Source organism: Neovison vison, chromosome 8, assembly GCF_020171115.1.
Source record: "Neovison vison isolate M4711 chromosome 8, ASM_NN_V1, whole genome shotgun sequence".
Taxonomy (NCBI): Eukaryota; Metazoa; Chordata; class Mammalia; order Carnivora; family Mustelidae; genus Neogale; species Neogale vison.
Genome location: NC_058098.1, coordinates 59,353,628 through 59,369,035, shown reverse-complemented (window position 1 = coordinate 59,369,035; position 15,408 = coordinate 59,353,628). Strand labels below are relative to the sequence as shown.

General features: G+C 40.7%; 1 protein-coding gene across 48 annotated transcripts in view; it reads right to left on the bottom strand.

The window, feature by feature from the left end:
* Nucleotides 1-15,408, bottom strand: part of MAP4K4 (mitogen-activated protein kinase kinase kinase kinase 4) — a 189,601-nt gene that overhangs the window by 21,760 nt on the left and 152,433 nt on the right. For 4 of the 48 annotated variants that reach the window (XM_044263686.1, XM_044263690.1, XM_044263694.1 and 1 more), the window contains 11 exons: nucleotides 14,707-14,868; nucleotides 11,889-12,122; nucleotides 10,840-10,946; nucleotides 8,948-9,099; nucleotides 8,166-8,263; nucleotides 7,562-7,570; nucleotides 5,888-6,063; nucleotides 5,263-5,383; nucleotides 4,005-4,196; nucleotides 1,821-1,938; nucleotides 1,326-1,496 (listed from right to left, as the gene is read on the bottom strand). In XM_044263686.1, the coding sequence (XP_044119621.1) occupies nucleotides 1,326-1,496; nucleotides 1,821-1,938; nucleotides 4,005-4,196; nucleotides 5,263-5,383; nucleotides 5,888-6,063; nucleotides 7,562-7,570; nucleotides 8,166-8,263; nucleotides 8,948-9,099; nucleotides 10,840-10,946; nucleotides 11,889-12,122; nucleotides 14,707-14,868 (1,540 nt within the window). The remainder of the gene's footprint in view (nucleotides 1-1,325; nucleotides 1,497-1,820; nucleotides 1,939-4,004; nucleotides 4,197-5,262; nucleotides 5,384-5,887; nucleotides 6,064-7,561; nucleotides 7,571-8,165; nucleotides 8,264-8,947; nucleotides 9,100-10,839; nucleotides 10,947-11,888; nucleotides 12,123-14,706; nucleotides 14,869-15,408) is intronic. The other 44 variants (XM_044263698.1, XM_044263699.1, XM_044263706.1 and 41 more) reach the window with 25 other exon arrangements.

Here is a 15,408-nt window from a genome sequence, read left to right as displayed (position 1 = left end):
AAGGTGGACATGGACAGAGCTGATCTGGTCACTGCGGACGCAGAGGCCATCAGGAACACTCCAACAAACAACACGCTGAGGTCAATTTGCTATGCACTCAAACCAAAATGGATCACATGTCTTCTGTCCACTTGTACTTGCATTCAAGGGAGGAAGAAACTAACTAGAAATAGGGTCTCTGCTAAAAATTTCAGAGTTTAGGCAGGAGGAGAACACTTTGTTAAGTGTGGGATTGGAAGACAAGGTAAGGCCAAGAGGACGGTCTATCTGTGGGAGTGAGGAAAGTGATGGCCCAGGGGAGACAGAGAGTCTAGCCTCAGAATGAGAGAGGGCAGAGTCCTCATATGGCACCCTCCTCAGGCATAGTCTATTGTGCTGTTGTAAGCTGTGAAGAGGCGGCACCACCAACATGGAGATGGAACAGGGAAAGGCCACGCTATGGTCTCCTTCTGCACATTCTGGCCCATGGCAAACTGCTTTAATTTTTTTTCACTTTATTTATTTATTTTTTTTTAAAAGATTTTACTTATTTGACAAAGAGAGATCACAAGTAGGCAGAGGCAGGCAGAGAGAGAGGAAGGGAAGCAGGTTCCCTGCCGAGCAGAGAGCCCAATGCGGGGCTCAGTTCCAGGACCGTGGGATCATGACCTGAGCCCAAAGCAGAGGCTTTAACCTCTGAGCCACTCAGGCGCCCCGGCAACCTGCTTTTAAAAGCTTCATTTATGGGTCGCCTGGGTGGCTCAGTGGGTTAAGGCCTCTGCCTTCGGCTCGGGTCATGGTCTCAGGGTCCTGGAATCGAGCCCCGCATCGGGCTTTCTGCTCAGCAGGGAGCTTGCTTCCTCCTCTCTCTCTTTGCCTGCCTCTCTGCCTACTTGTGATCTCTGTCAAATAAATAAATAAAATCTTTAAAAAAAAAAAAAAAAAAGCTTCATTTCCATATTAGACCCAAGTCCTGAAGAGCAAGGAAAAAATGTTCAATGGAAACATTTAAAAAGCAATCCAACATGCTTCTTCATTCTCCCTATAAATAAAGACCAAATCAAATGTCCTTCTCATCTTTTTACTTTTTGCTTTCCATCAAAGAATGGGAGCTCAGTCCTTCATGCCAATACCCGGTGGCTGAAACAAGTGCAAGCCCGTACACGCACCTACACGATTCTGCAGGAGGTAACAAGAGTAAGCATCATGGAAGTCTTCCAACTTCTCTGTCAACAACTCTTTACAAAATCCCCAAAGTGTCCAAAATAGTACCTTCTCTAAAAGACCAATCCACCCTTCAGGAAAATAAAAAGATGACATCACAGTAGCAGCAGTAAGATACCTACCCCATAAGGCAGCGCACAGAATCTCGGAGTTAAATCTTTTCTTATATTTACGAATCTCTGGGGTGTCACTCTGTGGCCTAGTGTTGGTGGGATTCACATTGACCACTGAGCCCTTCCGGGTAGGATCTTGCCTTATGGCTTCTGGTCTCATCCCATCACAGGAAAATCCCACTAGAACACAGTACATTTAAAATTATTTTCTTCACACATGAACACTGCACCTGCCTCCCTCCCCCGCTACACCTCAAGTGAGTATTCATATGCTATAAACCAACTCTTTGTCAAAGAAAAGAAATCTGTAAGAAATGTATATGGAAAAAGGAAACCGACTATGCAGCTCATTGCAAGTAAGACAATGCAAGCGGGATGGGTGTTTCTGTATCTGAGGTCTGTGCCTGCAAAGAACCACCAAGCCATGCCTAAGTCACCAGAAAGAGTGACACAAAGTGACTGAGTCCTGTTTGTCAGCTGCTTTCTTGCTGCTAGTTTACTTACCCACAGAAGTCACTGTTGTCCCACTAGATGGAGAAATCTGTAGTAATCTGGGGTCTATAAAAGGTGTAAAGGAGGAGGAAGATTTGTGTTTCTGGAGTGTGCTACTAGCGGACTGAGTCTGCAATGTAAATTTCAATTTTATTAATACAAATGACATTATAAAGTTGAACATAAAACATTTCAATCCACTTCTGTACTGCATGGCTTCCCACTAGAAAGACCTATCCCTCCTGCATCATTTACCCCAAATGCTCTCAGGGGTGCCTCTGCATGTGCACAACACACCCCACCAACAGGCTGTTCAACCTGGAACCACCAAAAGAGCTACATTTCCCTTCAGATATGCTGCTCATCTAAGACAGGAGGCTGAGAGCTACCAACAAAATCTATACTTTGTGCTCCTAGTTTTTCTTTTTTTTTTTTTTTTTAATAATTATAATAAAAACTCCTAAAGGAGGTTTGAAATGTCTATCTCAGTTCACCAATTTCTGAATTTACTCTTCAGCCCAAAAAAGGCCAATTAACCTCTGTTCAAATACTGGCAAATCCTGACTTTGTATTACTCATTTTTAACATGAGCCTCTTGCCAGAAAGCTACAGAAGCTTTGGCTACCACCATTTAGGTGCATCATCAGTAAACCCGTATCGAACAGGGGCTCATCAGTGAAAGGTGCAAATGACAAGATATGGCACATACTTTTGCTCTTTTAGGAGCACTAGTGTTTTGGTTAATAGTGTAATTTAAGACAAAAATAAAAAGAAAACACAAAGAAAGTGAAACAAATTGTTAAGTGGAAATGTAATGACAATTAAAAACAAAACAAACAGAAAAATAAACTTGCCAGTTTAGTGAGTTAAGGGTTATAGTAAATACTGTACATTAGAGCAAAATGGAGCCAAGTTTAAATATAAATATAAGGAGAAAAGTGAGTGTAGGTGGGAAAAATCAATGGAGAAAAAAGAACACTTCCGATCAAGTGCTTTTTAGTCCTGAAAACTTTCTCGCCCTCCACAGGCAGCTAAAAGTTGCCATGTCCTAGAGCCTGAGCCTGCCCAGGCTCCCAGGCTCCCAGGCTCTCTCCTTCCACTTGACATAGCTGTCTGCTGGCAAGCTTCCCACCCTGTCCTATGGCCAATCCATCCAATGGCCAATCTTATGCAAGCCCACCTTAGAAGCAGTTGACTTGCCCCTGCTCCTCAGGGGGAGAGGATTATTCTGATTCTTTCTCAAAAGGGAACCAAAATCAGAGTAGGTAGAGACAGCCTGGCAGTTAAATGTTTACATTAACAAGATTGGCTGAAGCTACGTGCCACTTTCAACCTCCTTCAACTGTTAGCCAAGTGCATTTAAACCAAACCTCCCAAGAAATCAAACCACTTGTTTAATTTAATACAGGGTGCTCAAGGTGGACTCTGTCACTGCATGGGGAGAATAATCTTTTTCCAAAGAGCAAAGCATCACCCACCTAGCACCCAGACTGAGCACCACAGCCAAGCCTTCAAACGAGCACACAGGATTTCCCATCAAAATTTTAAATTAAAAGCATGCTCAGACCTTTGCCCTTCTTAGCATCCTAATTTTCTAGAATTCCCTAAAAATCATTTGGCCTTTTCTGTGAATTTCAAGGAAAGAAGTCCTTTTAACAGGGTTGGTGAAAACAAATGATTAACCAACCAACAATCTCCCCCTATCAAAAACAAAAAGCCATCCAGCCCTGTTTGAAGGAGATTCCTGTAGAGGATAACAAGTGTGTCCAGGTAAGGCCAAGTCTGCTTAATCAAATTTTTTCTATATTTTACTTGTCAGTTAAAAAGAATGATAAAGGCAGATTCCACAAACGACTACAAGAATTTCATGCCAAATACATAATGGATCCAAGAACACGGCAATCATTTTATTTAGACTTTAAAAAAATAAACTGAATAAAGAAAGCCATGCAACTACACTTATCTAGAGAAAAGGAAACAGTGAACTGGCAAGTTGAAGGGACATTGATCTAGGGTTACGGGATTTGTATGCAGATCTGAAAGATGTTACTTAGGGTTGGGGAGAAGGGTAGGTGACAGAAGAAAGCGGGTGGGGAGGGTGGGTGAGGGGCGTGGGAAAGGTTTCCTCTGCAAACTAGCTACTAGGCAGTGCTGGTCGAACCCTAGGAAAGCAGCCAGCTGTGGTGCGAGACATACCTCATTAGTAGTGAGCTTGTCCTGGGGTGTCTGTGGGGACATGGTGGGTGTCGGCTGGCTGGAGGATGGGGAGGAGGAGGTGGAGGAAGTGGAGGAGGAATGGCTTTGCTGTAAGAGATCTGGCAAGAGGTGAATGCGACCGGCAAAGCCATTGCTCTCATGATGGCTGGCGCGCTTTTGGTCAACTGTACTCTGTAGAAAAAACAGGCACACTCGTCTCGCTCAAGCGCTGCTGAAATTCCCTATGACCCTACTGATAACTGCCTTAAAGGTGCTGTGTGACTTTTCAAACTCCGTTAAATAATCAAGGAAGGACCACAGGAAACTGGTCGGAACTGTTCACACTTAAGTCACCGAATGCAATTCAAAGTGCCTCATCTGGTGGCCACAGGACTGGAGCATGACTGCCTAACCTGGGTTAGCTGCCACTCTAGCTGTTGTTAACAAAACCACTCGCCTTTCTTTTCCTTTAAAAATGTTCCTGTCTAAAGCTCTAGAGAGTACCCTGTCACTTCTTTGAATCCTGGTCTTTTCCACATTCTTCCCACTTTCCATCCAAATGCAATGCCATTGCATGAAACACACTCAGGAAAAGTCCAACACTAGAAAGGCGCCTGTTCTATGTCCTGCGAAGCGCACTACTTCTCTCTTCTAAGCTAAGAAATGAACAGATAGTTGTGAAGCTGAGCAATCTGAACCGAGCACATCAGGGTGGTACACATTTAATATTCAACAAGTGAGGAAACGAACGTTTTAGAACACGCAAGAGAGACCTCCCAGCCCTTCTGCTTCAGAGGCCCTCCTGTGACTGATGAGGCTCATCCGCTCTTCCACTGCGCCTGCCTAAGGGCTGTTCCTGTGACAGCACTGTGGACCCTCAGCTGGGAGCTCTTTGCAGAACCTCTGTGGCTGCTCTGCTCCAGATAGTGCTCTGCCTCCTCGCTCTGTGAGCCTGCTGAAGGGAGTCCCTATGGCTTTTCTACTACTCAGACACAGACTGTGAGATTCAGCGTGGTGCTCAAATGAGGGCTGCCGCAAAACATGCAGAGGAGCAGCGATGTGGGGTGGAAGACTGCTAGCTACCTTCTGGGCATGCAGCACATATCTGCCTCCCTAACCCCCGACACTCTACCCTCTGGGTCTTGTTAACATGAAAACAGATGATGATGTAGAAACAGCATGAGTGAGTGAATGAGCAAGTGGGTTAATGACTACAGGAGAAGCTCTGCCTCTAACAACAGAGGGAAGACACAGGTACCTGGCGGACGATGAGAGTGCCCTCCTTGGATGGGGTCATGGCTGGCTCACTTTCTACATCATCATGGACAATCATGGTTTTCACCGACTCTGTTTCACCATTGCTCAAATTCAGAGACGACCTATTGAGACAAAATTCAGAAGTGAAGGGCTATCATCCCATGAGCTGAGAACATCCTGTTTAGATTTTTCACCTTCCTAAAGGCCTAAGACGAGATCAGGCTACAGAGAGAGTTTCCTCCAAGAAAACAAATGCTTAGTTCTTCCCCTTCAACAAAGAGCTTTCTGTCAGTATAGTCTGCTTTTGAGCAAAAATATCTAGAGTGAATTCTCATGGTTAACGTGGTTCAACCAAACTGAAACTTCCCTTTTGTCATACCCTCAAATTAAAAGGAAAAAAAAAAAACAAAACACACATTAGGGTACTGGGGAGAAGCACTGACACACACGTGCACAGAGACAAACAGAAGGGGGAAGAACACAAAGGCAGCCTGCTGCTGAACCCAGGAGAACTCAATGGTTAAGTATTCATACAGTCAGGATAGGTTTAGAAAGAACTGCTTCTAAATGGAAAGAAAGTTCAGTGGAGACGCTCTCAGCCTCTCTAAAATACACCAAAGACTGACGCTGCTCTGGTGTCCTCTGGTCCAGAGGTGGCTTCCTCCGCCCCTTCTTGTTCTACATCATCGTCTTCCTCATCTGTCGTCCCTGACTCCTCACTGGATGAGGAGTAGTCTGTCACTTTGTGTGGTGGTCGCACATCTTCCACTGCTCGAAGCTCTTTGGCCAGTGCAGTCAAATCCTAATGCATAGGACAGAAAAGACAGTAAGGCAAAGAGGTGTGTGCCAGAGGCAGTGGGAAGAAAACAGCAAATTATAAGACAATCTTCATTTTAATTATTTTTTTTTTTTAAGATTTTATTTATTTATTTATTTGAGAGAGAGAGACAGTGAGAGAGCATGAGCGAGGAGAAGGTCAGAGAGCGAAGCAGACTCCCCATGGAGCTGGGAGCCTGATGTGGGACTCGATCCCGGGACTCCAGGATCACGCCCTGAGCCGGAGGCAGTCGTCCAACCAACTGCGCCACCCAGGCATCCCTTCATTTTAATTATTGATAAAATAGCCACGGCATCCATTTTGTAAAACTATTCTGTATTTACCAGTATTCTGTATTTACCAGAGCTTACAGGAAGGTGAGCTCTTAAAGCTTTTGATAGAAAAGATTAAAAAATGTAAAAAGGGGAAAAATAAAAAGCAAAAAAATGTTGTACACAGTTCATATTTTACAACAATAAAAAACATAATCTGCTTATGATAGGCTAATAGTGCTTTTTAAAAACCCTAACATAAAATTCTAGATCAAGAAAATCCTTGGAGGTCTGCCTATTTAACAAAGTCTTCTTTCAAAGAGATTATCCACAAAGCAAGATTCTAGTTAAATTGGGCTGACTGAAAGGTTTTCTTTGGTGAACTTGTTATTTTTAACTCCACCTTTTAATAATTTCCAACCTACGAAAAGTAAAAAAAGTGAGTATACTATTCATATCTGACTTCATGGAGTGTTAACAACTTGCCACGTTCCTAAGAAGGTCCATGACACAGGAAGTGAAAAAGTGGATGCAGCACATGCAGCTGTGGGCAGGAGGTAATAAGGCACTTCTCCCTGGCACCACCTGACCCAAGTTTTCCTGCAACACTGCCAACAAGTACAAACAGGAGACAGAAAGGAAATCTATTTTAAAAAACATTATTCAAAAGTAGCTTCATCTCCCATTATTCTTCCATATGAGATATTTTAACACTCAATTTATCTACATATAATTTTCAATTGTCATTATTATGTATACTCTATGCTTTCACACAGAAGTCCAAGGTTTCTATCTGGGAATCACATATTTAAAAGTAATGACTTTTTTTTTTTTAAAAAGCAGGCTATATAGTCATTTTTCCTTTTTGGCAGTTCCAAAGGTGTTTCCTTCTCCACAGTTAAGAATATGTTGCTCTTCTTTGAGCCTGAGCCTCTGAAATAACAGTGTTTCAGACTTTCAGTGTTACTATTTCATGATTATGACTGTGGCTTTTTAGAAAGTTATTTTTAGAAGTTCTACATAGTAATAATAAATATATGCAGCAAATTCTATGTTAAAAAAGATAAAGCAGAAGCTTAGAACTTCTGAGTTCTAGAAAAGAACAAAAAGACAAGTTGAGGGAGGAAAAGAAATACAGATGGACTACAAGCTAAGCTTAAGAGGCAGTTGGAATGTGCTCTACTGTGGCATTTTCCAGAGACGGGGCTTACCACTTCGCCCTTGAGCGCAGGCACAGTTTCATTGAGCCGGAGAAGCCATCAGTGATGAAGAACGCACAGCATAAGGAAGCATGGGAGAAAGAAGGGGAGTGAGGGGAAGGACAGGAATCAATTCAAGCAGAAAATCAAAATTCCAAAAGGCTTTCAATCCCACAATGGGCACAGTTACATGGTCAGTTAATGCATCAAGGATTAAAGGCCAAGTATGAGGAAGTCAAAACTGTCACTCCAGCACCAAAAGGCAGAATTTAAATAATAAGTGAGTTGAAAAAGAAGATGATGTAAAAAAATTTACTCTAAAAACCAGTTTTGTAAATGTCCAACTCATCAAGAATACGACAAGGTTAATGTTGAGCAAAGAGATAAAAAAGGTTTTCTTTCTTTTGTACTTAAAAAAAAAATGACAAAGCAGTGAGGCAGGGTATGCACAAATGTGTCCGAGAACATGGCATTCCTTCCAATTCCTCAATTCTGAGCGGGGCAGGGGAGGGGGGAAACCCTACAGAAAGGACTGCGGGACTCTCGACTACATATTTTTAATAGAAAGACCTCACTTAAGCTTAGAATAAGTAAATTGATTTTGTATAATTCTTACAGCAGGTTTGAGAGGTCTGAAAACTTCTTTCTTTTCTTCAGGTTTTTTCACTGCATTTTCTAGGCGCTGAGATGGAGAGCCTTCAGATTTGGACGATGCTATGAAATTCAAGAAAGACAAAAAGAGCAGAAACGGATAAACACAGAGAAGTATGTCACAAATCTGACCTAGCCCACCTAACCTTTGTTTCTCTCCTGTTCTCTTCTGCCCATTTCTGGTAGCCCCACTCAAGGCAAGTCTCCACAAACAGACCTGACTCTGCTTAACGTTTTCACAATACCTTGTTACACTATGTCAATAATATAAAAGAGGGAATTTTCATTAGCTTATTATTTTGAGGATGAAAATAACCAATAAGGATGACAGCACTGATGGGAATCTATACTGAAAGAAGTGGGTTCAAATCCTAGCTCAGACATTTAGCTAATCTTATTGGACAAGTTACTTAACTTCACTAAATCGCAGTTGCTTTAATTTGTAAAATGGAGACACAATACATCTCTCTCTCTCTCTCTCTCATCGAGTTCTTTTAAAGATTAAATGAGATCATGCATATAATGTGCTCACAGTGAGTATGTGTGAGCTCTCAAAAGTGAACAAGTGAACTCTATATTATTAAAATTATGGTTATCATTAGCAACCTGCACTGAAACACTGTTTTGTGATATGCAGCTGTGAAAAAAAAACACAGGCCTTTATACAGGATTAAAAAGGATCTCCAATATACTTATCATATAGCCCAATATCATTAATGCAGTAAGGGAAAAGCGAAGATATCCTACATCTCACTCTGAAGCGCTCCCCAGAGCCGCTCTGAGACCCCGGATGGGACCCAGGCTGGGATCCTGAGTTGCTGGACCCCGAGGAGGAGCCACTGCCAGGCCTGGGCACCAGTTTCTCCACTCTCTCCCACAGCAGCCTGGGCTCAATACTGCTGTTAGAAAAGAACAAAGAACAGCTAATGCATTATTCCAAGATGTAGTATCAAATTATAAACAGATGCATGATGTGTCCACCAATGTCTCTGCAATGTAGGTATAATGAGAAAAAAAATGGCCTACAAACAGCATTCAACAATAAATTCACCAAAAGTTACAATGACATCATTCATGGATTTTACTCAGATATCCTTTTTTAAATTGTAGTTGACACACAGTGTTACATTAGTTTTGGGTCTATGAAATATCTCAGATAAGCTTAAGTCAAAAATGTCAAATAACAGACTACCGTTAGCCAGACCCCAAATCTTTTTAACAACTGACAAGAAATGCTACTGTTCACTCTAAAAATGTTACCATTCCTGTCACAGCTATAAACTCAGTTTCTTAATATAAAGAAATTCCACTTATATAATCACACATAAATTATGTTGTTCCTAGGCTGTTGCTCTCACTGTCAATCAATGTCTTTAAGAGCCAACACTTACGCAGCATACTACTTTGTATGAACCCAGTTATTAAGGGGCTATGATGCTCCCCAACCGTGGACGCACCCAGAGCACAAGTTTGTTAGATCACAATTAATACACAGACTCAGTCAGTCACAGGAGAATCCCACAGTGTACCCTGATCATTTAAGGACTAAGAAGGCTCTCTGCAGCTTCTGGTCTGTCATCCATCTTTGTATTCCAATTATATTAAGGCTCCATGTACAAAAGGCTAATTTCAGAGGTTTGGTGACGATTAAGTACAAAACAGTCAACATAGTGTACCCTCTTTCCCCTAGGATGGTACTGGCCAATGGAAATCACTTGATAGGATGAGAATGTTCGATCGCTGACTGGTAATAACATGGTAGCCATGCCTGCACGTGGCTACTGAGCACATGAAATGTGACTAGTGTAGCTAAGGAAATTAACTTTTAATTTTACTGAATTTTAATTAAGCTAAATTCAAATTTAACTAGTGTAGCTAAGGAAATTTAAATTTTATTGAATTTTAATTAAGTTAAATTCAAATTTAAGTAGCCTCATGTGGCTAACAGCTACTGTATAGTACACAGAACAGATCTACAACCTAAAAATATTATTTGGTTAATTTACTAGTTTATTAGAGACTGTAAGTCAACCACTGACTTTCCTTTAGTAGCCTGTTTGTGTTTTCTGCACCAGTCCCAAGCACTTGGGACATCCTTTAGATGACAAGCTTCCTCAGGTTCCAATTCTCTTTTTTTTTTTTTTTTTTTTTTTTAAAGATTTTATTTATTTATTTGACAGAGAGAGATCACAAGTAGATGGAGAGGCAGGCAGAGAGAGAGATAGAGGGAAGCAGGCTCCCTGCTGAGCAGAGAGCCCGATGCGGGACTCGATCCCAGGACCCTGAGATCATGACCTGAGCCGAAGGCAGCGGCTTAACCCACTGAGCCACCCAGGCGCCCAGGTTCCAATTCTCTTAATCTCTCCCTTGTCTTTCCTGCCGTTTCATCCACTTGCTCTTACAGAGCCAGGGAGTTTACATTTTAAAAGTGCTAAAATACACAAATGGATTCAAACTCCCTTTTCACTAGAGACCAGTTTGCTGTTATTCACAATAATGGATTTTCTGGCAGTTTTTCTTTTATAAAGTGACCATTTCTTTACCTCAGACGTTCCATGTTTACGAACATTTTTATGAAAATGAACATGATGTAATATGCTGTGCAGTAAATCTGTTCTTAAGCTTCCCTCTTCTCTTACCTGGTGGAGTTTCTTTGACCGGCTTGGCTATTTTGCTGTCCACTGCCTTGCAGTGGGGAATCCCGACGGGACAGAACAGGGGAACGAGATGTTGTCCTCACAGGAACCTTTGGGAAGAAAAACACAACAATTAAATTACTGAAAATATGAGAAGAAAAAAGATTTTCCTACCAAAACATTTTTAGAACATTCATACTTATGTGAGCCTTACTATCACTACTCCCACCATCCCGGATTCTTCTCTGCCCTCCACTGATATAATACAATAGAGAAAATTTAGTCAAAGGCATCAAAGGAGCCAGGACAAACAGCCTTTCTATGCTTCTGTAACATTCAAATGATGTTTGGACTGAAGATTTGTGGCAGGGGACATACAAAAGCATTTTGCTGAGATAATGTGAGAATCAGGAAAATAAGCTCAAAGAAATCAAACAATGGTCTACAAATGGATCAGTAGGAAACAAAGACTGGTAGGAAGCAAGAAAATATTTAGAGGAAGCAAATTCCAAGTGGAGGGAAAATAAACGAAATGAAAATGTGCCTTTCGTTTAATTTTACCATTAAGTAATTACCAAAACACAAAAAATTTTAAAGGAAACCAAAAATCCCTCAATTTAAAAAAGAAAAAAAATAATTTTTTTGGAATTTTCAATGCAAAATTTTCCTTAAAAGAACCTTTTCTGAGAATTTTGATATTCATTAATATTGCAAAATAATTTATAGCTTTTGTATAAATGCTTAAGACAACTGCCAAAATATATTTTGATTCTTTTTATTCTAGGAGTATATTCTTTATAGACTTACTCAAATATTATTCTGTTACTTTGTGTTTAAGTATAGAGTTAACAACAACCATAAAAAAGCTAACTGGCAGCTGACTGAATATAACTGCATAACTATGGAACTTGCCCCACTATAAAAAGTTCCTTTGAAGTTTCATTGCCCCTTCATTCTGGTGAAGTCACCATACCCTTAGTTAAAATAAATAATTTTTTAAAAAAATAACAAAAAGGAAAAAAGCAGCACACATCTGTCTTTCTGCTTCTTACCCTTGGAGGCACCTCGTCACTGTCTGATCTAGACCAAGCCTTTTGGGTGGGGTCAGGTACCTCCGACTTAGAGTCAGAACTCTGACTTAGCACCTCACTGCGGGAAGGTGGACATGGGTCCTGAGAGCGAAGATGGTGGTGTGCAAATTTGGGAGGAGAAGGGTCACTGAAGGAATGGGATCGCGAGACAGGGGAAACATTGTTCTTGAGAGATGCCAGGTGGGACCACTGTACCTTACAAGAAAACAAAACACAAAACATTCAATGCGTTCTGCATAAAACGCTTTTCCGGTCAATACCAAATCCAAACCAAGAAGTGGGGGAAGGCAAACAGGGGCAATACAGTCCTAGGTAAGCCAAGCAGTGGAACAGTTATACTTCTAAGTGAAGAAGCAGCTGAGGAACACAGTATATAGAAAAAGCAAATGTACATTTATAAGGAAAACTCTTTTAATATCCAGACTAACATTACATGAAGATTAATGAAACAAAACAAAAGCAAAAAAACCCCTCGTAGATCTCTGATCCTAAAAGGAAGGACAACGTGCTCCATGCACATCCATGTCAAAGCAGAGTTGACAGACAGAGAGAGAAAGAGAGGGAAGGAGGAAAGTAAAATCACAAGACAGACACTGCCATTCATGCAGACCTAGCTATCCATTCTTACGGCACCTGGCAGCATAAGGTTTCACACCAAATAACCACAGAACAACACATTTCACGAGCAAAGACAAACCCCTTGTATGTTGGCAGACTATGGTAATACAACTTAAAAATAGCCAACTTTTCAAATACACCCTCAATTTTGCTGCTTTCTTCTCCCAAGTCCTAAAACACTCAAGTCTTAGAAATCTCTATACATGTTCACAGTAGTTATGAAGAAAGGAATTTTGGTTTCTCTAGGAATATTCAATACTATCATTCCCTCTCCTTACTGCTACTGGACTATATGCCTTCTACTTGACAACTGAAAAAACAGGACAACTACTTGTCACCTGAGTTAATGTGGTTGCTTTTTCAGTTGATAAAACAATTTCTGAAATAGTCTGTATCTTCTTTATTGTATTTTATTATTTTAAAATAAGTGTTAAAGATGGCAATTTACAAAATTCTAGCTATGCTATCCATTATATCAATATATGTAATGAAAACTAAAAATAGCAAATCACAACTGGTTCTACCTTTCCAAATGCAAGATTCAGAGTTAAGTCCCAGGTCATGATTTCTATTACTTCTGGGAGAGTCACAAATTCTACTTCTTGGTGGAATAATCTCAAGAGTGGAATAATCTTGGACTGCTAAAATGTTTAAAATTTTCAGGGGGAAAAATATGAAACTGAAAGTAGTATCTGTAACTATAATAAAAAAATGGGCTTCAAAATAAGAATCTTAGTCTCCTCAAAGAATGTTTTTGTAAGTAGAGGTTTCAGTCCAAACCAGCTTTCGGTAGCAGGAGGAAAAGGGAGACAGACTATCTCTAGGCACTACATTAGTTAATTAATATAAATGTAGCCTACATAATTTGGGAATTCCTATTTTTTAACCGGTTCATGGCCAAACAGATAAAAATTTCTATCTGCGGTAACTTTAACTTGCAGAATAAAGATTTCAGTCCTGGACCCTTCATACAAGTGCTGTCAAACCTCGTCTGCCAGTCTCTCTTCCCTCCCCTCTGTGTCACTTTCCTCACTCTCTGGTTTTTGGCCAGCTCTTTTGCGAATCAAGAAACTGCTGACCCCATATAAATATCTCCCTGCCCCTCAAAGCCTACCACCCCCACAAACATGCCCTTTGCTTAGGTCTGGTTCTTCTTCCCCCTTTTTTAAACAACTCCTCCACACTGGGATTATTTATTTTAAAGCATGTTCAAATCCTCACTTGGATTAGTTTTTCAGAACACCACAGCTACTTCTATCACAAGAATATGAGATTTTTATCCCGTAACATTTGCAAACACCAGTAACTGGTAAATTCAGGCTTAAGAACTTGTTCCCAATATTCTGGATCACACAACTTCAAGGAGCAAAATATCTGAAAGTCACTTATTTTCAGTAAGAAAATGGCAATCTGTGTTTTAAGGATCTTTTAGATCCAACAGCCCCACTATTGCCTTCCTTCTCTGGACAGTACAGGGTGCTCTCTTTTAACCACACAGTACTTAACCCAGGGGGTTCTCCCTCACCTAGACTAGGCAGAATGCTGTGGCCAGCCCAATGAAAGGTCATGACATTTACCCTGACCTACTTCAGGGCAATGTACACTTAACCTATTAGAGCATATCTTCTTTTGGATCTTGAACCTTTTGAGAATCTAATAAAAGGCCCTTTTCCCAGAAAAATATGCACAGTTGGACACCACCAAGAAATTCTACATGTAATTTCAGGGCAGACACTGGTTTTCTAAAGTTCACTCATGGAACTGGCCAGGAGCCAAGGACCAAAGCTTATGATTCTTCCTCTATGTACTTATGGTACTAATATTCTAAAACCTAAACTGAAAAATTTTTCTATTAGAGAAAGGAGGCACTTGTTTACGAACATCTGAGTTAGGGAAGACAAAAAGACTAAAAGAAGAAATGACTAAATCTAGATACTCTTAGTAAGAACAACAAAAATCTTAAAAACAAACAAACAAAAATCCTTCTTTTCTCTATCAACTGAGGGCATTTTGCCTGTATATTAATCAAAAATCACTTCTGCTCATCTCTTTTCTTTCTAAATGTGGTAACAAACCAAATTGCAAACATTACAAGCAGGCCCATGGCTTAGTGAGCTATGGTGTGAGTCTCCTTGGCCCACAGCCACCTGGCTGTTGCTACCTGTGGCTCAGCTGGTCTCTGCAGGGCAGGATGCACAGACTCGGAGTTGCCATTGGAAAAAGACTCTGATCTGGAAGGCACTGGTGGCTCCAATACTCTGCCTGTCTGCTTAGACTGGGCTTCAGGGGAGCTGTGGTTAGTTTTCCTAAATCTATCTTCCACCTGCATCAGAGAATTAGAAGACATAACTTAGTGTTACGTTAGTAGGGAAAAGCAGAGATCCCGAAAAAAGCCTGAAAGTGGAAGGGTCCTAGAAAGAAATTTTCTGTTTTCTCCAAGACAGGGGTGGCTTAAAGAGAGGGGACAAATAAAATGGGGCTAAAATTCAATTTGAGATAAAGAAATACTTATGAAAATAAAAATTAAGCTTTTAAAACCTCCTGGCCAAGAATTCTTAGATTGTACATGATGACAAACTAGGAAACAAAACAAAACAAAACAAAACTAATGTCACAACCAACTTAACCAACAGATTAACAGATTATCATCAGGAAGTCAAAGCACATTGCATCCTACCAAAAATAAAGGCATTCCAGAATAAGCAGAACACTTGTTTCTAGATGCTATTCTCTGTGAGGGTGAGACATGGTAGAAGGATGCCACCTATAGGCCAGGTTTAAACACACTCTAGAAGCTGCCCAGTTCCCTATATTCTTAGTATCCCAGAACAGTTACTGCTTCGCCACATCCTTATGGTGAGGC